Source organism: Echeneis naucrates, chromosome 13 (genome assembly GCF_900963305.1).
Source record: "Echeneis naucrates chromosome 13, fEcheNa1.1, whole genome shotgun sequence".
NCBI lineage: Eukaryota > Metazoa > Chordata > Actinopteri > Carangiformes > Echeneidae > Echeneis > Echeneis naucrates.
Window position 1 is genome coordinate 6612769 of NC_042523.1, and position 22109 is coordinate 6634877.

At 42.0% G+C, this 22109-nt stretch overlaps 2 protein-coding genes and 1 long non-coding RNA gene across 6 annotated transcripts; 1 reads left to right on the forward strand and 2 right to left on the reverse strand.

Moving 5' to 3' along the window:
* Positions 1 to 829: 829 nt before the first annotated feature.
* Positions 830 to 7002, reverse strand: c15h3orf52 (chromosome 15 C3orf52 homolog). Its single transcript, XM_029517091.1, has 7 exons — positions 6053 to 7002; positions 5577 to 5654; positions 5245 to 5319; positions 3534 to 3666; positions 3051 to 3208; positions 2441 to 2511; positions 830 to 2298 (listed from the first exon to the last, which is right to left on the reverse strand). The coding sequence occupies exons 1-7, from the start codon at positions 6119 to 6121 to the stop codon at positions 2112 to 2114; spliced, it is 771 nt and encodes a 256-aa protein (XP_029372951.1). The 5' UTR covers positions 6122 to 7002; the 3' UTR covers positions 830 to 2111.
* On the forward strand, positions 6206 to 8202 carry LOC115052769 (uncharacterized). The gene is made up of 3 exons (XR_003841392.1): positions 6206 to 6392; positions 6496 to 6637; positions 7994 to 8202. It is a non-coding gene; the product is annotated as an uncharacterized LOC115052769 (long non-coding RNA).
* LOC115052767 (capZ-interacting protein) lies at positions 7160 to 21531 on the reverse strand. 4 transcript variants are annotated; one of them, XM_029517086.1, is made up of 7 exons: positions 21407 to 21531; positions 11203 to 11289; positions 11016 to 11087; positions 10450 to 10518; positions 9350 to 9562; positions 8266 to 8682; positions 7160 to 8116 (listed from the first exon to the last, which is right to left on the reverse strand). In XM_029517086.1, exons 1-7 carry the CDS (start codon positions 21410 to 21412, stop codon positions 8078 to 8080), a joined length of 903 nt encoding a protein of 300 aa, XP_029372946.1. In that variant the 5' UTR covers positions 21413 to 21531; the 3' UTR covers positions 7160 to 8077. The 4 variants fall into 4 exon arrangements, with proteins under 4 accessions (XP_029372946.1, XP_029372948.1, XP_029372949.1 ...); XM_029517088.1 differs by having other exon boundaries at positions 11203 to 11286; positions 21407 to 21521; XM_029517089.1 differs by having other exon boundaries at positions 7160 to 8682.
* Between the last annotated feature and the right edge of the window lie 578 nt (positions 21532 to 22109).

The window sequence follows — 22109 nt, forward strand, 5'->3', positions numbered from 1 at the left end:
AGAGGACAAAGGATATAACAGTGTTTCTTGAGATACTGTGAATAATTATCAAACAGATTACATAATTTAAACTTTTATGACATAAATCTGTTCTTTACCTCACCTATTTGACAGCAGAATTAACTGCAGCAGAGTTTGAGTCTATGAAAAATCTCACAGTTCCTGTTCAGCCAGCACCTTTGACCCCTACGTGACCTAAGTACAGCTCTGTATGACAGATCTCAAAGGACTACGGGTATGTCAGAGGCTTGAGAGTAGTGTCTACTATTTGAACCAACCAGTCTATCAAAGCTCAAGGTGCTAATTATAGTAAATCTGGCTTTAGACGATTAACAATTCTGAAAATAGGATTGAGGGGATGGACCACCAGTGACTACACACTGAACTGGCAGCTGTTATCTGCTAGTCTATCAGGTGCGCACAGCCAGGATCCAGACTACTGCCCAGTACCATGGCACATGATCATTTACTGTTGCTAACGGTTTAATGAAAGTAGACATTTTAACCCTAAATTAAATACAGAGCAATTTAAGACAGCTGAAATTATCCAGTCCCAGTCAGTAAATTCAGTGTAAACAGAATCACGCCATCACGCCATCCCAACATTTGCAATGTTTGAGGATTTCAAAAGTGGGTGCTGTACAGTACAGTAATAAAATGTTGAAATCTCTTGGCCCTCCCTGATGTTCTGCTATTCAACTTGACCTCTCGACCAGCATGTGACTATCATGCAGCACAGACCTCTAAGAACTGCACGTGAAAATTTATTTCCCACTTCAGAAAAGAAGAACAGCTGTGGGAAAGAAAAAAAAAAAAACTGTATTTCTTTGCATCCAACATAATAACTAATTAAGGGGTCATATGAATATTAATCATATTTCTTTTCAAGTATTTCAAACAATTGCTTCTAAGAAGAGTTGATGTTGTCAGGTAGAATATTCTTTCCCCTTTTATTTGTAGCTTTATTCATCAGACAGATTATTTTTGAGTAAATGCAGCAGTATGACTGTAATAACAGACAGCAGTGATGAATCCTGAATGTGAGAAAACATTCCTTATCTGAGAAATTACAGATTTTACACATTTGATTTGAAACGTTAACATGTTCTTCACATGAATATAAGGTGAGGAAAAACATGCTGCACAGCTGTCAGTGTCTTAGATGGCACAAACAAGTTCTTTCTTCTTTGTGACCAGAAAAACTTGGCATAAGCATAAAAGGCAACTGCAATGTAAAATGTAATGTATTCTTGACGTGATAGCAGCTAAGAAGTAAACATTAATCTGACATCCTGGTGATAAATTCCTGGTGATACAGTGAGCAAGCGATGAAAAGTAAGGGAAGTAAATGCTGCGTGTGGGACATGCACTCCCTCTACTGTTCAACCGCAGAGAGACAATACTGGGCACTGTTACAGGTGTCATACTGCACATAAAACAAAAATGAACAGAAGTGTAAAACATTGTGATGCATTTGGTGATGCACTGCACAAATTCTAATTTCTGTGTAAATAGAATACACAGCTGTGTTCTCTAAAGCTTATTTTACAGCCTGCAGTGTTTGTCATTTTCTTTTCGGCAAATGTTGTGAAAGTGTCCCAACAATTTTGGTTTGCAAATCATACCAGTTGCAGAATGAAGGCACAGGTATTTAAATATAAGCAAATGTATTACCACTTAAAAATACAATCTAACTGGCTCCAGGTTTTTCTTCCACTTAAACAAGTCACAGTAAATCACAATAAAATGCCCTGGTTGGTGCTGGTATCCTCCACTGAGCGAGCATGGACGACTTGCTTTGACAGTGGGCAGATGTCCATTTTTCCCTGATAGGTGCGGCACAGTTAATTGATTTCATTAAGGACAGTCTTGAAAGCCTATTAGACAGAACACGTTCAGATGCTCTGTATGGCCTGGACATGCACACCCACTGATACCGCGCAGTAGCTCAGTGTGACTGTGGCTTCAGCTTCTTGTGCAGGTTGTGCAAGATTCTGCAGTCTCGTGGGCGGGTCACGCAAAAGTCTGACAAATCACATGAAGGAGGGTTTAGTGTTGGGAGAGCCTCATTATAATGACAAAGAAAAGAAGTCACTCTGGTTCTCCAGTCTTCAAAACATCTTTAGCGAACGGGGATTGATGTACAAAGGCTCGGAGCTGCCTGGCTCCTGGTCGTACAGAAACTGTCTGAACACGTTGTAAACCATCTCTCTGCTCAGAGTGAAGTTCCTCAATGCGTCCTGCTGCTCTTCAGGCATGAGGAATTTCAGCTGGTAGTCAGCGGTGACTGAACTGTTCCTGCAGGGAGAGGGAAAAAAAATCCTGAAGTTAAACACATATTGAATTTAAATGCACACACCAAAAAAAAAACAACAACAACAACAAACAAACAAGTGGTTCAATCTAGTTGTGTCGTGCAGAGGAGGGGTTGATTGTTTACCATAAAACGCGTATCTCGGCTTTGGAGAAGTATCGTCCCAGAGCAGGGGAGTATCTGTAGAGGTCAGCCAGCTGGGGCGTGACAGGTTGGGACACGCAACGACAAACAATTAGATAAAACAGGCTGTTACTACCCTACTTTCAATTCACCTCCAGCTCTGTTGTGCTGCAGAGGCCTTTCAATCTAAGTTCTCTCTGAGAGATAAAACCAGCTGCAGAGTGATTTCAGCTCTTGGCAAAGGCTTCATAAAAGGGGTTATGAAGTGCACAATACTAAATAAGAATGTATTTTCAACAAAACCAAATAAGACTAGGTAGACGTGTATCCAAATGGAAAAGTGAGAAAATTCCAATTTCCAGAATAACACAACTAATCACTTCTACCATTAGTATGAAGAAACAAAGCAACTGCACATAATACCTGTACCCCAGTAGTTATATCTTCAGCCATTTAATTTCAGCAATTTAATTTAATCAAGCCCATTCACTATTTATGACATGTTTAGCTGCTACATGGCAAGTGCTGCAATGTCATAAGTAAAATGGTTGTCAGCAGTTTGTATGTTGGCACCCACCATTTTTAAATTGATTATTTGAAATATAGGTCAAACCTTGTTTTGGAGGTCGGCACTAAGGGATTGATTGGAGTAATTTGAGGTGACTTGTTCCTCCTTTAAGGCCAAGTTGGGCAGTAAGAAGCTTCCATTGAAATACACAGGAACTTTAAACAACGAAGGGTCAAATGTCTCATCCGGATCCCTGTGAATCGCTGCACAGAGAGAAAACAGATTAAAGCTTCCAAACTGAAAATGTAACTGGCGCATTTTGTATAATATTATCTCACCATACAATACTATCAGTCTCTTTAAAGTGTTTATATTTCTGATATGAACACACGGTGCATATGTATTTCTTTGGTAGAGGCACATTGCTATAAATGACAACATTGTTGTGTTGCATGAACTTTACTTGTAACATGTGTGCTTCAAGACAGATTTTTTTCTTCACTTGGCTTCTTACTCCGGTTATTCACTTATTTTTGATATATGTATCAGCAAATTACAACCCTCAGCGCTCACCACTTTAAACGTTACCTGAACACAGGGCCACTGAAATGATGATCACAAGAAGGATGAGGAGGAGAATGAAGGCAATGACCATCCACATTTTGACTTTCCAGAAGACGACCTCATTCAGCTCTCTCCTTATATTAGATATGGTGCGAGGCTGGAAGCAGAATTAAATCACTTTGTCAAGATACATATAAAATCCCTGTGCATGCAAGTTTGGTATCTTTGGAGCATTATGACCCAGTCATTCATCTTCTACTGCTTATCAGTTTCCAGGTCGCAGGGGGTGCTGGAGCCAATCCCAGCTCACACTGGGCGAGGGTGGGGTCACCCTGGACAGGTCACCAGTCCATCACAGGGCCAACACACAGAGACAGACAGAGACCAACAACCACTCACACTCAGACCTACAGACAATTTAGAGTCTCCAGTTAACCCAAACATGATGTCTTTGGAAGGTGGGAGGAAACCCACTCAGGCATGGGGAGAACATGCAAACTCCACACAGAAAGGGCTCAGGGATGGGAATCAAACCTGTAAACTTCTTGTTGTGGGGATACAGCGCAAACCACTATGGCACCGCGCTAACCATCATGACCCACAATTTAAAAAATAATACAGAATGAAAGATACAAGTCAGTTTAATAACAAGCATCAAGACAGAAAAGAACACAGAAAAATACTGTGAACTTTAGTTCCCATTGAAGGTATTTATACATGCTGAAACAATGCCAGACTTCATAGTTTTCTCTGGACACCTTCCAGATATGACCACGGACAACAAAGACACCCGCAGCCAACAATGCAGCTTAGGCAAGTAACTGGAAAAGCCTCGAGAAAAAACAGGTTCACACACAGTTCACTATCTTCACTGCAGTTCAGTTAGCACAGCCATGCTCCCATAATCGTTCAAACTTGTTTTAGCTTTTATCAACAGTTCATCAGATCTGATCAGTTTGTCAGGCTACATATCTGAGCCTTTTAGGGTTGCTGTGGTTGAACTTCTATTTAAAAAGCCTTAACCCAAACGGTCAACCTGCCAGTATAAATGTGTGGCTGTCATAGGATGAATGGACTCATGATTCAGTGAGGAACGAGAGGACACAGTTCTCCAGTAACAGAGCTGGGGAAAGTTGCCGCTCATCGTGTCATGGCTCATACAATGAACTTGTTGCTTGACAAGTTTTCTTGATCTGAGAGCTGCTTTTGACACAACTGTGTCATACTGTTTTGTTTTGTTTTTTTCAACTAATGCCATCAGTATTTTTTTGGTGCTGCGATCATAACTGCTGTTAGCTGCTATTAATATCACTATTACACCTATATAGGGTCAGTATTGTAATCATCATTTAGTCAGCCTACAATGCTTGAATTCAAGTTGCTGGTTTCTTTTTTGATTTCTTTCTTCCCCATTTCTCTCCTCTCCACCCACCCGTTGGTATGGCCGGCTGCCCATCCTTGCCTACTTACATCAGAATTTCCTTCCTGTTAAAAAGGAATTTTACCTCACCCCTGAGTCCAAGTGCTTACTCACCGTGGCACTTGTTGGGGGTTTTCAATTTGGCTTCCTTGAGATGATGATGCCATCATTATTGGATAAATAAAACTGAATTGTATCATCTCCAGGGTTCAGGGAAATGATATATAAATAACTCAATGAGTTGTTACAGGACAACAGAAAAGTTACACTTCCTTTTCCCAACGTCTGAAAAAGGGTTATGCACTTTTTACTTACCTCTGTAGGAGTGTGTGCATTTTTCTGGATCCCTGTGGGACTAGAGGGGATCGACTGCCCGTTACTTGCAGAAACCTGACAAGAAAACCCCCCAAAAAACAACAGCACAATGTCACGTTCCTCATTTTATTATGAAGGAAAATAGTCATGTCAACAAAAATGTGTTGAACTGTACAATGATTCATGTATGTGAATATAGCACATGTGGCTGTCATGGACAAGAGAGCTCCTCGTTGTTTATTACAGTGACAAAAGCTACATGCAGTTCAACAGCCAGTTATCACCAAACCAAATACTATAAGAGTAAAAGCACAACCATGATGAAAGGTCACCTGCACAGTGAGCAAACTGTCCGTTTCTGTTGCCTCAGACGCCCTACACGTCACATCAGCTGTGTTACTCGCTGTCACCTGGAAGCATTCAAATAATGGAGTATTACCACAACATGACATGAACCCCGAACCCATGAACCCCCGAATGTATGATACCCCGAGCTGAGACTGCACATAATTATTATATGCATATAACACACACACACACACATACAGTGCCAGTCAGAGGTTTGCACACACCTTCCTAATGAAATTAATAGCAAAGTATGAATTTACCAAATTCATTGATTGATTGATTAATAGTTTCAGACCCAATGTTAGTTAAAAAGTAGCAATTAGCTATAAAGTAGGTCATTACAGATTAATAAACTTTTACATTTTTGATTTATTTATTTTTTTTTAGAGTTATTAATTAGTTTTAGAATTAACATAAGCCAATAAACTTAACATATTCCTTATTTATCTGACTAACTCACCGGTCCATTAGATGAATGTGGTGCCGCATCGTTCCCGTTGTGGGTGAAGGAGTTCATTTCAATGTCCATGCTCGTAGTTATTGGGAATTTTTATAAATAGATCCCAACGCGGAAGTAGCGATGCCTCCCTGTGCAACTTAAAGAAGTGATACCACGCTGCCTGTGCCGCCGTGAACGTCCCATCGACGGGTCAGAGAGGCAGGGACCTGCCAAAACAAACACGACCTCTCTCTTTTTGTCTGCTGATCGGACAGCTGCCGGGGATCGCCTCTGTCCGGGTCTCAGGAGGAGGACGTGTCCTCCCCGTCTCCGTCTCCGCAGGCTTCTTTCCTTCAGACAGGTGAGTCTCCACACGTCTTACGGACGCTGACGTCACGAAGCGTCAAGTGAAGGAGGCGACGGAGCAATTTCACGGACGTCTGAAATCCTGCGATCTTTTCCAGGTGCAGTAAGTGAAAAATCGACCATAATCGTTTACAGAAATCCGACGAAGAAGTGGCAGGCGAATAAGGAAAAAGGACTTCCAGTCCCCATGTGAAGTTATTTGAAGTATGCAGACCACGTGATCCAGATTTCTTCCGTCAGGTAAACGTCTTCAATGTTAATTTAACCAAATGATGTTACGAAAGAGCTCCACTGGATGTCAAACATATTTTCCAAAATAAAGGTTTAATGCAGAAAATTCCAACGATTGTTCTGTCGTTGTCTTTAATGACTCACAGCTTTTTCAGTAATTTCATTTACATGGACCGATCTCAAAAAAAGAAAAGAAAAAAAAAAAGATCAACAGGAATCTTTGATCAAAATATATTTTTATAGTAAGTACATATGCACATGTTTAGATGTAACCTACTGCCCCAGTTTTGATCTTATTCTGATCCAAACAGTTAAAAACATATAGGACATTTATGAGTGCATGAGAATTGAGAATTAAATGGTCAACAGCAATATATAGCATGAGATACAAGTTTAAACCAAGTTGCATTCTAGGATTAACAAACACACAGGAGGCCTTTAGCGTTATTGCAGTAATTCCTAGTCACCGCTACAAGCCGACAAAGTTTAGATGAAAGATTTAGTTGGAGTTTCAGAATTTCTTCAGAGGTGTTTTTTTTTTTTTTTTTTCCAAACCATGCTAGTGATGCCGACAAGAACGGGCACATTGTGACCTAAATCATATTGAAACTGAGAAAGTTGTGCTGTGAAGGACACCAGCAGTGATCTGACTTTAAATCACAGGTGGTTTCAGTGAGCATGCTTCAGTTATGGTGGAAGGTGTGAGCCTACACAACAGCTGCAACAGCACAGTTTGTGTTTAATTAACAGACAGAGAAAAACTGAAGCCCCGAAATCTTTGTGTTTGTTGTTTGTTTGTGTGTGCAGGGCTTTTAAAATCTGCTTTTGGATAACGGCTGGCTTTAAAATCTTTTTTTGTTGTTGTTGATCTAGTCTGATTGACGACAGCATATTCAGCGCTGTATGTAAGTAACTGAAATTTCCTCTATCAGCTTAGAAGACAAACACGTTAAAGGATTAAGATGATTTAGCAAACCCAAAAATTTGAATCAATAAATGCAACACAAGTTTTTCTTTACATAAGGTTTTTCTTATAATTGCGATGCATAATCTGAGGACCTGAGCCACTCCACAGTTAAACTGTGATTTAAATACTTTTTTGTATACAAAACAAGAGACAAGCAAAGAGGCAAACATGGAAAGAAAATAAAGCAAAGTATCCTAACCTAAAGTGACAGTAATTTACAATACCACAATGTTTATGTACAGACACACACACACACATATATACACACACACACACACAGACATTTATAAATGTGTCAAATCTAACATAATTTTTGCCTGCAGTGAAACAAAGGTTCAGTATTTTCTGTGTATGGAAGTGCACTGTTAACAAAGTCTTTGACTTGTCTGGTCATGCAGACTTGGTTCATCGTGAGGGAACTTTCCTCTGATCGCTCATTTCCATGTGGAGGAAAGCAGCTGCTTCTCACAGCTCTCCAGTGTTTATAGACCTGTACTATACGCGGCCTGGAGAGGGCGACGCTGGGATTCAAAACAGAGCAGGTACCATGAAGCTTAAAGTAGACAGACTGTGTCAGAGGAGTATTTTTCCGAGCTCTCTGAAAGCACTGAATAACGCATACATATATATGTAAATAATATATGTAAAATCATAATGTAAACATTCAGACCTTGCCATTTCCTCCTTGGTGTGCTTCCTGAGGCATCTCTACTGCCTCAACATTGCCGTGTATCTGCTCAGCAGGGCAAGGCTCTGAAGGTCTCCCTTCCACCTCCGTCCCTTTTGAACTCTGGCCTTGTTCTGCCTCCTGCTGCTCCTCTGGCTCTCCTGTAATGTCAGGATCAGGCTTCGCTGCCTCGTCCTCTGTCTCTCCAGAGTCCCTGCACTCATCTTCGGCGTCTTTCAGAATGCCCGGTTCCCTGGATTCAGCTTCCTCTACTGGGCTGTCAAAAACGGCGTCCTTGTCCCCGTTCTCGCCTGGGCTGTGCAGCTCACATGTAGACCCGAGGGCTCCGGGCTCCTCTCCGGCTGACCTCCTGTGCTGCCTTGTGGGCGGACGCCTCTTGAATGATAGCCGCACACGAGTCTTTGTGGAAGAAGCGAGGGAGAACCAAAAGGTGATTTAGAGGAATTTTTTTTCATCTGAAAACAATTCACACCTACAACACAGAAAAGCGCGCCCGGTATTTAGGAAAGGGGAAAACTATATTTAATTGCAAGTCATTTGTTTGGCTAAAAGGATTCTGACAGCTGTCCACATTTAATCAGCACCTGCGTGACAGCAGTCAACAAAACAGTACCTAGGGATTCTAACTAGGCTAAGGGGATTACATCTTCGTTCCCCCTCACTGCAGCACTCATGCACTACGGCGGCATCTTGCTCCAGCTTATCCAGGGCCTGCTTAAACATAGGAACGCAGCACACCCACTGACAACTACGTCAACAGGTACGAGGACCACGTGACCAGCTGTGACGTCACAGATCACTTGGCGAATAGTGTGAGGAACACTTCTAGGTGCTCTATGTGACCGTCGCTCACGCTGGCACAGGGGAACACACTGATGTTCTTTAATAAGTCTTTAAAAAAACCATCAGAGTAGGATTTTGGATGTCTGAAAGTCATACTGCACAGACTGATATTTGCAGTAACACGATAAAGCCTGCCATAGTGTATTATACAGAGATGCAATAACACAGCCCAGATCTATTCCTTCATATTGTCAAGCTAATGAGCACAAGCCCATGTATTTGCCTTGTTGAAGCTCGGCAGCGGGGTTCCCTCAGGAGGGCCGTCAAAGCTGACGGGATCCTCCTCCTCGCTGGACAGCTGCGAGGGCCGCAGGGCGGGACTCAGGGGGCTCACGGGGCTGCAGGGCGTGATGGGAGACAATGTTGCCGGTTGGAGCTTTGGCTCTGGACTTTTGGGTGAAGGCAACAGAGCAGTAGGTGACAGAGCCAAGTTAGCCTGCAGGGGGAAGGGGAGATGTTGAAGCACTGTAATCCCTTTAGTACATTGCGTTCTTTTAACACTGAATCATAAGACAATGGCATTCATGGCTGGAACTCAGTTTGTTTCAAAAAACACTTCACAAAACTAGCATACAACAAATCTAAGATGAGAGTGGAACTGTTTTATTCAACCGTATTAATAGTCAGAAATTATTAAGAGATGGAAAGTTTCTGTGATGTCATTTCTTTAAACATTTCTTGAAAGGTTTTTCTTAAAAGGTTTGGAATTGAAAGATTTATAAACCCAAAATGAGCAGTGTTTTTAAAATATATAGCTTTTCCTGACAAGTATAAAACATTGCTCTGTTCATGCCTGTTACCTTCCTGCTTTGAAAACTCCCTGCCAGGAGCACTGTATGTCCTGATCTTCCCTCTTTATTACAAAAGCTGTCATCTTCAGCGTGAGAAGTGGACTACATGAAATCCTGCACACTAGCCTTCAAACACTGTTCAGTTTAAAAGAGAGTTTCCTACCTGCACTGGGGAGAATAGGAACAGGGAGAAGCGGCAGCCCTTTTGTCCCATGGCTGCCCACCGTGTGAACTGCTTACTAAAGCAGCAACGGTGGTGAGTTAGAGTCTCACCGGAGGCTGGGTGGGCCATGATCCCATTAGCTCATTAATCTGAGCTGATTGTGGCGTCAGGGACAAGCCCTTCCTCCTTCCCTCAGCATGTGAACAGCTCATGCACCAGTACAGACTGAACAGCGGGAGGCAGCGACGCTTTAAATATCCCAGACAAGATAAGAGCCCTTACTACATGCTACTTCCTACAATAAGGCCTCGGCGGCTGGTGTTTCCTATTTCTGCTGCGAAATTTTCAGACGTTGCCTGATGCACCAACCTGCAGTTTCTCAATGATGGGGGAGTTCTTCATCTTGATTTTAAAGGGATTTGGGGAGACAACAGTTTTCTGCAGTAGAACACAGTTGGACCAGAGTTAATGAGAAGACAACATCAGAAGTCGTTCACAGCTGGATGGAAGTGAATTAAAATTATTTCCAATTTGTTCCAAGTTCACTATCCTTACAGTCATGGTGTTAGCACCACAGTACACATAAGCAAGCATTATACGAGTAATATATCTTACAAGGTAATGTTTCAATAGGAAATCCTCATGTTGCGTGAATGTTTCTACTTGTGCTTTTTTGTTTTCAATGGCACTAATGCAAGCATAGATTTGTGTTTTGTTTTGGCTTTTTTTTTATTGTAATTTGTAGTGGAAAAAAATTCTGTAGTTTCCCAGAATATAACTAGATTTGATTTCAGACTTGGGAAAGCACAATAGCTGCTGTGTTGACATGATGGGGTTGCAATGAAAATGTACTGTAAACAACTACAGTGTGTTTAAGAGCATCAAGGAGCCAGATCTGTAGCACATGGGTCAGCAAAAGGATTCAAACTGCTCACATCTGACTCTTCATTATCATCTTTTTGATTCGGCAGCTTCAGAGAACATGGAGGTCGTCTTTGAAATGGCAACTGCAGATAAAAAGCAGCAAGCAGGGTAAATAAAGGCACGTGGACCGTTTGGATGCTGTCCTGTATAATTTTGTTTGGATACTGTGACATGTAAGATGTGAATAAAGTACAATACCTCGTCCTTTGAGGAGGGCATCGGCAGAATATGACCTTTGAACTTTCCGGCCAGCTCAGCTACAGATGGCTTGGATGGAGAATCCTTCTGAAAAAAAAAAATAAATAAATAAATAAATAAAATAAAAAATATATATAAAACACCTGAGAAATACAGTCTTTAGTGGTGGACATTAGTGGTACATTCATATAGAAAGTAGGTGTGAACTCGTCAGTTAAAAGATTCCCTACAAGACCTTGTTTCATCCTCTTTAATGGTGCAAACTGCCCAAGTGCCTCTTCATCCTGAAAATTTGGATCTGAGCACTCTGACCTATAAACTCTAAAATGTATAGAAATTGGATGAAGCTGATGCTTTTATTGGAGGTATTTCAATCACATAAGATCAGCAATCGATCCAATAATCACACAAAACAAGCAATTAAAACATAAATATGTGGTTATAGAGGGGAGTGAAGACTGAAAATCCACAACACCACCACCACGAACTCTTCAAAATGGTGAAAGGTGAAACTGTCATATGTGTTGAGAAATGTCCCATCTCGTGATGTTAAGGAAGTGAAAACCAAATCTGAATCACAGACAAACCAGCCAGATATGGGTGGTAGCAACAAAAACAAGACGATGTGTACATGTATGTACGAGCTGCAGCTGAACAAGGAGATCCTCGAACATAAAGAACGTTTCACTTCCTACTTCTCCGCTGCAAAGCGCATCCACGCTGAAAGACGGATTGGGAAGCTCAGCGTTGCCCTTGGAGGAACTCGTCTCATCTGATCTCCTACTACAAAGTGTATTTTATGGGTTTGGACACAGGAAATGAGCCCCAGTCTGCACAGCTGTTCAACATCTCGCTGCAGCCTGTGACAGGAGGGACCTGTCCTTGCAGCCTCTCACTCTGTTATCGCCTCTTGGCTCCTTTGCTTTTCTTTTTTTTTTTCTTTTCTCTTTTCTATCTCTCTAACTATTCCCAAGTTGATTGCTAAACTTCCCTCCTCCACGCTGCCCTTTGATGACCATTAACTCACTCCAACATATCTGTGGCCTAAGTGATAAGTTGGCTGATGGCTGCAGGCTGGAATGTGCATCCTTGAAAACAACACTCCAGTTTTGCACTATTAACCGAGGTCTGCCGTATGTTTGCGCTGCCTTTGGGTCGAGATGTTTGTTTAGGTTTTGAAGCTGCGCAGACTCTCATGCATCCTGCTGTGATTTAAATAGTTGCATTACGCAGTCACTGCTCGTGGCGCTCCTCCCCCTCTCTCTCTTTTTTGGGCTTTCATGCAACACCTTATTTCCATTCTGTTTTCACTGAGCACTAAACCCTCTCTCCGCTTTCCCTCTCTTGTTTTCAGCATGATCTCACCACCTTGCACCCTCCACCCGAATCTATTACAGCATCAGCTAGCCCCTGCAGTGCCTCTGTTCAGGCTCCTCCATGCTGCCTGTGTCTTAATCCACATCCCAACCCTTTTCCTGAGCTCTCTTTTCTCATCTATGATAAACAGCAATCACCAGGGACCACCCAATCTCCACGCCATTATTTTGCAGCCTCTAATTGTTTAACTCTTTCCTGTCCTTCAAAAACAAGGGAGGCTTTAAAAGCACAAACTTGAGCTACGACTCTGTTTGCAAAGGAAGTGGGTCTTTGTTTGGTTAAATTATTGCTCAGATATTTTGGGTGGAAAAAACAAAAGAGTACATATCAAGGTTGTCCAACTTTATTAAAATAGCATAGAGACAGCCCGACGACTCAACTTCTCAAACACACAATCCATCATTTCTTTGTTCTTTTAGCTGCTTCTGGTTTCATTACAAAAAAAAAGTAATTACCAAGTACAGACATCATATTTCTGATTATGTAATTTGAAGGAGTTTAGACTTTTCTGTATTTTTATCACGTTTCATTTACTAAAATAACTAAAGTGAATGAAGTCATTTGTAATTTTTATCTGTCAGTGCGTTTATCTTCATTGAGCTTCTTCCTGCAGAATAACATCAGACTGGTAACACTGGCCATTACAGTATAGAAAATAATACATGCAGTTTTTTCATGTTGAAAGTCTAAACTTTCACTGTCCAGAACTACACTCATCTGTAATCTGCAAATCTGCAATGCTTTACCTCTTTCAAACTGTGAATTACATAAAATAATCAAATGTAGGACTAAATAAATGTTAGGTTTTTTTGTGCTTTATTTGGCAATGTTGATGCCAGCATAATTTTCTCTCAGTTAAAGGTCTGATTTCCCTGAGATGACAAACGATGTGCATTATTTCAGTGAGCCATACAAGGCCTTTGGTCGGTCATCAGGACACATACACATTAAACTCAGCTGGGACCCCCGAGCTCTCTGTAAGAGTGGGAAACTTTGATGCGCTGCAGGAAAGAGCAGGACAAACTATTTCTGGGGCTTTAGGCCTGGGAAAAAGCCCCAGAGCTGTGTAGGCAGCCTGGATCACAGCTCTGCTCTGTAACCCCTCAGCTCCTCAGAGAGGAGGACATGCTCGACCACATCTGAAACATACTGTAATCTCGTATACAGAGCAATTGAGCGTGACTAAACAAGGAAAGAAAGAAAAAAAAAAAGCTTCTTAAAGCAAAGCCATGCGACTGAAGTTTTCCAAAAGCGGGCCTGGGCCGACAAACTACCTCAGAGCTCGGACTTCCCTGCTTTAGATGTTGCTGTTTACAGTTCCATGTACAGTAAACATATAATGTATTGTTCGAAAAAAGCTTTTAATTGGAAAACCAAGAACGTGTGCTTTTAAGCATGATTTAAAAAGGCTAAAGGGAATATTAGCTAATAGAAACTGCTGTCACTCTTTCTGCTGTTAAGTTGGACATTTTAACATGGGTGTCCGAGGAAATTGACTTTTTGCCTTAAGTGGTGGTTTAGCGTTTACAGCACTAATGTATTGGCATCGTTTCTCAGCCTGCTGAGAAAATACAACATAAAGAGCTCAGTCAAGAACTGCTGTATATGAAACCTAATATAACTTCTGATTTGGTGCCGATAAAATAGAAAAGTACTTGATTTGAAAATAGCGACGTTAAATGCACTCACTCGCAGGGATGCACAACTCCTGTGTGAACATTTATACACAGAGATCTTTTCTATTCTTCTTTTCTTTCTTGTTTTTCCTCCTAAGAGGTCATCTTGAGGGGCCACAGCTAGAAACCATCCTACTGTTTAGCGACAAGCTTGACAGTGAGCACACTTGAGACATGAAATCCTCTACATAAAAGCACCATGGTTGTTGGACTGTATGCAGAATGGCGTGTGCGAACATCTTCGCTGAGCTGAGTCTGGATAAGTAAAGGTTAATCCCAACGTCTTAATTTCCTGGCGTGTGGATGGAGACACGAGGTTTACTGTATGACCGGCAGACATGGAAAGAAAACATGGAGGCAAACAGATCACACAAAGTCTGCTTTTGTCTGTCAGCCTGTGATTCCTCTTTCCAGAGGCAGGGGAGAAGAAGCACATGATATGAGGCTCAGTAAATGGAAACATATCTGCTTGATATAACAGCAGTGGTCAGGGAACAACAGGCCATGTAATCTGCCATGTAGCTGATAAAGATGGGGTCTGGCTCAGGATATTTCACCCCTCTCTGGGAATGACTCCCCACGCTTCACTCTCAATCCTCATAAATCAGGCCGGTGCACCCCACACATGCAGTGGAAATCTATGAAAGGGAAGATAAATATGGTGCACAACAAAGCAAAAGTTCAAGATCTTGTTCAATAAACCCACCAAGCATAATGGCTTCACTTTTGAGTCTGCTGGACTTTGTTAGCACAAAGTAAAATCCTGCCTGGGGGGGAAAACCAGCAGAGTGAGCCGCTCCGCTCTGGCTACACTTGTTAAGTGGTCAGACAGCAGACAGGCACCTTCTCGCCCGCCTTTCCAGGAAAACATGATGTGCTTCTGGACCAGGCCTCGCTTGAATATCTCACTTTTCCACTACCCTCACTGGCACCGTGTGTGTTTTCCTGTGTTTTGTGTGAGTGTGTATGTGTGCAGAGGTGCAGAGGTGGACTAGGAAAAGGCCTTAATCAGAGTGATGAGGTAAACGGACGCACTCATCTACAAGCCATTGCTGCCGCTGCCTCACCGGAAACGAGAGGTGCTGCAGACGTAAGCACTAGCCCTGCAGGGTGGAGGAACAAGTATAAAACAAAATAATCACTCATAGAAAAGAAAAATAAATCCAGATGGCCCAAGAACAGAAAGCTGCCAATACTGTCTGAAAGTTTCAATATGGGCTCTTCTTCCACGTGAACGATAAAACAAATCACTCAAGACTCCAGCAGGCTTTTGAGGATTTGTTATTGGTACTGAAGTTTGACAAATCATGAAGATGCGAGAAAAGCTGACAGAGCCAGGCCTGTTTATGGAGTACCGCTGTGAGAGAAGTAATAAAATACATAAACTGCAGAGTACTCCCTCCAAATGTTTGAAACTATTGGCAAGAACACTCTCACACAAGCGTACATGTTATCATCTGTTCCAGAAATCACAAAGAGAAAGGCAAAAAACCCCTCAAACATCTGGACGGTGGATCAGATGGTTGACGAGCATCATGCTGACGCTGGTTGACATCATTCAGTGAAGCCTTGCACCTTACCGACTACAAGTACTGTGCAGTCGTCCCTGAGGCTGAGCGTCACGAGGTTTGGCTATGTGTTCATTCATTACAGATTTTAACATCCAATATTTTACAATCGTATTCATACTCTGCTGCATTATGGGAATGGAGGGTCATGATACCCCCCGGGGGGGGCACAGACCTTGTGAATACAGCAATGAAGTACACTCACTGTATGTAGCAGTATAGCAGTGGGTTAGAGCCCATTATACGGATGGACTGTTGTATACATTTTCTGCATTCATTCAGCTCTTTATCACTGCTTCCATATTCTTATCTGTTTGCTTCTGCTCTCATTTCAGTGTTTTCTATTTTTGTTGTCAGACAATGGAAGTGTGGAACGCAGTCAGTTAAGTCTAAACATTAACTTCCAAACCATTTCCAAAGACTGTGCGGTGATTTTGGATGTATTTACTTGTAAAATAATCAGTCAGAGACTAATTTATAAGCAACAGAATAATAATATGGTTTACACATAGAGCCTTTTTTAAACATTCTGCTCTTTCTAGTCACATCATAGTTCGTCTGGAGCCCTCGGCCCTTTACTATATGGAATTTCTGTACTCTGTAAACAGCTGCCATTTAATAAGTTACCTCCTTGGAAAAACCCACTCTACATCCATCCACCTCTCTGTCCTCCCCAGCGGCCACACTCTGTGTTCATAATGCGTACCAAAGTGGAATCTATAGTTTCAAATACACAGTGTCGGCCCCAGCGCAGGCTGTTAATGCCAGCCTATTAGAAAGCATTTTGAAAAAGCCACAGCCAACCGGGAAAAGCCAACTCAATCATGTCAATGAGCGGCCAGGAAAACAGAAACACCTGAAAATATAACACACTGCGTCATAAAGTGCAGCCAGAATGGCCACTGCTGCTTATTTCAGGACTGTGTTTTAGGTCAGAGTGACGAGAATGAAACTTCCAACTGAGTGTAAAGTCAAATAAAATCATATTTTACTTTCAATCTTTACTTCACTTCACTGATAATTTTTTTACGTCATGTCTCTAACGATTCTCTCTCAGTTTCATCCTGCAGTCTATGTTAACTCATCATATGCTCAGTACAGCCAGGCGAATAATTCACTAACATGCAACATTATATCATAACTTGCAGCACCCTGTTTCTAACGAACAAAACACTAAAACTCTCAACAGGTATTTTGAATTGCCAGTGTCACACTGCACACATCAAACAATCACACACCAATGAGGAAATCACAAGTCATTGTAATCTTGATTAGGGAGAGACAATTCTCCACACGCAGTCTTTGGAGAAAATGCAAAAGCTCTCATTGTTAAAAAAAATAAATGCACTTGCTAAACTGAAGCTGCTTGCAGCACCTAATGTGTCTTTTCTGCCAAAAAATGAACTAAAGAGTCTGGCAGGATGCCAAATTTAGAAGACGGTGGTTGAAGAGGTGGTGGATTAACTGTTCAGCAGGGAGGCTGAACATGATGTAATCATATATATATATATATATATTTCATTTTTTTCTTCTTGACTTCTTCTGTTTGGCTCAAGCCCTCATCTCCATGTATCTCATACTTGTACTCTTCATGCTCACAATATGTTTGACAATGTGCAGATGCCTGAGGCAGCTTGCAGCCTGACCTAGCCTGACCCGCTAAAAGCAAACCAAGTAACGCTTTTCGAGTAATTCCTCTCAGTTTATGGGCATCCATTCATGATGCAACTTCCCCAGCCAATAACTCATGTTTTCGCTGTACGGAGCAGTGTTTTCCTTGGTATCTCCGCTGCCCAACGCAGTGCTTTGTGCTGAACCTCTCTGGGCAGGATCTGACCCCCCACCCGCCTCTGAAGCAGTAAAAAAAATAAAAAATAAAATGCGTCCCTCAAATGTAGTTTGTGCAGCGATCAGAGCAGAATATAATAACAAGGTTTGAGAAAAGCTCAACCAGAGCCATTCTGCAATAAGAAGCCAGAAAATCAGTAAGGGATTGTGAGGCTTTATGGACCGTTTGATTGGCCGTAAAGGTGCAAATATCCTCAGATGAACCAGAGCTCCCACAAAACTACTATAAGGAGTTTAAGACAGCAAGGAAATTGAGGCAATCACTCATCCACTGCAAAGAAGTGTGCAAGTCTGTGCATGCTGCAGTCTTCAAAGATAGCGATGCTCGATTAAAGCTCGTAGATTTTCATCCTGCTGTCTAAACAGTTTTCTTTCCATTTGATGTGAACACGCTACGTCACTTCACACCTGCCGATCTGGCTGATAGCATTTCCTGCCTCATGAAACATCTGTAAAACCTAACTTTGAATGTTTTGTTTACATCAGCTGCAGCTTCTCTCCTCATCTTTTATCAGTTCTTTGCACATTTCAGGACACTTTATCGCTGCCAGTGTTTGTTATGCGTTCACTCCCTCCGCAGTCAACAGAAGCTGATAGCACCTCACTCCTTTTTCGACAGCATTTCCTTCTTCATCTGGGTGCCGGTAGAACAGGAGGCACACACTGTATTCAACTAATCAAAAAGCATGTTTTAAACAAGTGGTCAGACTGTGTTGTGAAAGAGAAGACAAAATGCAGTCACTACAGATTCTTCAGAAGGGAACTATGCACTTCCTGCTGTGTGCTTCTGTTTTTCATATGATTTTGCCATTACAGCATTTCTGGAAGTGCACAGAGCTCGTCTCAAAAGGGTGGACAGACTGCAGAGAACATAAAATGAGCTATAGAATACCAAGAGAAAGCTGATGTGGTTTCAGGATGTTATATGAAAAAACCACCACAGGAAGCATTAGTGGAATTAGTAGAAGTTTTTAAAGTCACATGACACGTTGGTTGGTTCATCCTGTTTAGTCGCGCACCGTTAATAAGATATAACTTCAGGACACATTTATTCGTTTTATGCACGCTCCACTGTGTCATCTCAACAGAGATCGGACCGTGACAGAGCTCTGAAGTTTCCTAGATGCTGATGCTTTACATTCCTCTGAGCTTCATGGTCAGTGCTGAGTCTGTTTTATGTTCAGGACAGAGCGAACCATTCATTCTTGACTGAAACACATGAAGCTTAAAATAACAGCCTCAGCAAACACTTCAGACGGCATCAGCAATGATAATGTGGAGTACAGACAAGCTGTGAATGAAACGCCAGTGGATGTTTTTACTCTGCGTCATAATCCCGGAAAGTTTCAAAGGATGCTCTAAGACTCTTGCCACTAGTGAAAGAAATTGTAGTGGGCCCAGTAGGACATAGTGGGGTGGAAATATTGGTTAATAAATGTTCTAAAACTCCAATGACAGTGTGAAACCCTTTAAAAAACCTTCTGTTGTAGAGCAAAAGGGGGGAACCTCACTCCTTAGCAGATGTCAGGGTGGTACAGGCCCGTCTCTTAACTTTACTATGGATTACATAATAAATGTGCTCACCATATGCTTGGCAAGCCAACCCCAGATACACACTCCTCTGGCTGTGCGGTTGTTTTTCCACCGAGGGAACCCCCACCCTCCACCCCACAAGGTCAAAACATGCATAACAGTGCAAAGCCTCAGGTGCACGCACACACACACTTATCATTCCAACAGAGTTTTAAAGTTTTGCCTGATGTGGCTCAGACAAATCGATGTTTGCGACACAAATAATTTCTCTCCTGAAGCAAGAAGCACACACAGCATCGCTAAAATCTGATGTCTTACGAGAGTAAAGCTGGACCGGTTTAAAAATCGACAACATGCAACCGAGGGAACGACTTCACGGGCGAGTTTAACACTTTTGTTTACAGGTCAGGTGCTTTAAAATGTGGCCTGTTATGTGATGACAATCAAACGCTGTATCACACAGGAATTTATTCCTGGGGCAACCAGCTGACAAAGTACTGATGTAGCGACACTCAATAAACACTGCTTTGGTGTTATTAAGGTTGGTTGATTGGTCGGTTGGTTGGTTGGTTGGTTGGTTGATTGGCTGGTCGGTTGTTTGATTGGTTGGTTGGTTGGTTGGTTGATTGGCTGGTCGGTTGTTAGTTGGCTGGTCGAATGAAACATTAATTTTGATGACAGGTTTTACTTCACATTTAATCAAAACTGTCAATAGAAGTCTGTCTCAAATTAAACCTGAGGTTAGAAATGAACATGACTATGAACACTACTTCCTTACGTTAGATCGGAGAGGTAAGAAGCGTCTAGTAAGTGAAGTACCGCATTGCTCAGTGTCATCATCCTCAAATTCACCAGACAGACAAACAGCTGGTGGTGAAAAGTGAGCTTGAGAGATTTGCGCTGGCTTTACGAGGTTCAGCTGGACTCACCAAATAATAGCTGAACCCGCGTTCACCCTTTTACATGCAGGATCGGGGTGTTCTCTCAAAACAGCTTTACCTCACAGAAACTAACTGCTCCCTACCAGAAAAAAAAAGGTTTGCAGAAGAAAAAATAAATCTTTCCATCTTTCTTTGTAACATTCTTTCATGTTTACCAGATTTGGTGGGTGAGTCCAAATTCTTTCTTTCAGGGAAAGAATGAGCTGACCGGGCCGAAAGCAGGTCTGAGGCCTGGAGTCGGATGGTAGGAGTATGTGAGAGTAGTTTTGTGGCGGATTACTAATGTGCTCCCTCACATGCTGTGGGAAAAAAAATGGGCGTTTCTCTTCCTATGCGCCGCATGACATTAAATACTAGAGAATGACGTTAAACGTCAGAGGGAACAGCTTGTTTTTCAAGGAGGAGACCTCAAAACTTGCGAGCAAATCCTGCCGAGAGGAAAAAAGAAAGGAAAAAAAGAAAACATGTGGAAGGGCTGAGACCGGCCTCCTATAACATAAAGAGCATGCCTTTTCTGCCGCTTGGTTTTCAGCTCCTCTGTTCATCTTGGCTTCTCTTTGAGAGGAGAAAAGAGATCTTGTCAGCTAAGGGGCTCCACAATTGATGATCAAGAGACTCAGGCTTAAAATGCTGATTTGCAGTGAAGATTAAAAAAAAAAAAAAAACAAACCCCAAAGAACTAACGGTATATAGTGAAGTGATACACTAGCTCGGGACAGATGTTCTCTCTTTCCTCTGTCTCTCTCACAGCGTGGTTCCTTGTTATGAATTCTCACCACAAACCTACCATGAAACCATATCAATCTGCAGCTTGAGTACAGTTGAACCAAAAACCTGTGTGTGTTGGAGCAATTGCACCTTCAGGAGATAGCCGATTACATAACTATCACATCCAGCTGGTCTGTTACATGTAATAGCTAATAACACCCATTCATGCCAAGAACAAATCACAAATAGTGCAACTGTCGCTCTGCAGTGTTTCTTCGCTTTTATCCGCAGAGCTGCATGTGTTCGTGCTGTTCTTTAAGTTTATTCAGAGCAAAGCAGTATTGACAATAATCAGTACGATTTGATAAACTGCTCCCACCCGCCAGATGTGTCACAGCAACAACACAAAGCGTTGAAATACCATAAAGTCCCTGAGCTGCTGTGATGTAATGTTTTCATTTTAACCACACCACAGCTGCATAAAAATGTCAAAGACATCTGCTGAAAGGGACCTAAAAACGTACAGAGAGGGACAGAAAAGTCCGGTCTTTACCTCCATCCTGGGGAATGTGCCACAGATCTTCTCCTTCTGCCTTTCTCTTTTTTTCGGGGGGAGGGGGAGGGGGGATGGGGGGGGGGTCAGTCTTTCTCTTGTTTTTTTTTTTTTTTTTTTTTTTTTTTTTTCGGCTGCTGGAGCAAAGGGGCTGCTGTTTGTGTGCAGAGTGAGCAGCAGCTCTGTGTTTATATCTGGAGCCAAATCAGCCTCATGGACGGGGTGGAGGAGGGAACAACTTTTACGCACATGGGGCTTCCTTCAGCAGCTGGGAAGTCAAGCTGCAAAATAAAATGCTACTTCTGATGAAGACTTTCAAAATAAACACCCTGTCTTTGAGGACTTGTTTTTTTGGGGGAGTCTTTTCCTGAACCATTAGAACTCTTGGGCACATGCCAAATTATAGTTTCATCTAGTTTGGCAGATTTGGCTTGTCCAAACAGCCATCCTGAATTACTGAAGACTTCTTCAACCAGTTTAAAGCCCTGTTAGTTTCTGAACCTCAGATGGTTTAAGTACATACAACTTTGGTTCTTTTGTTGTGGAGTTTCAGTTTTGTTGAGATGGCGCAATTATTAAAAAAGTCACTCGTACTGAAAGTGAACAGAAACAGCAGAAATGCAAGTTGCAAGAAAACCGATGTGAACTTGTTCACAAAACAAATTATTAACTAACAATATGCAGGGACTACTTTTATTTTGAA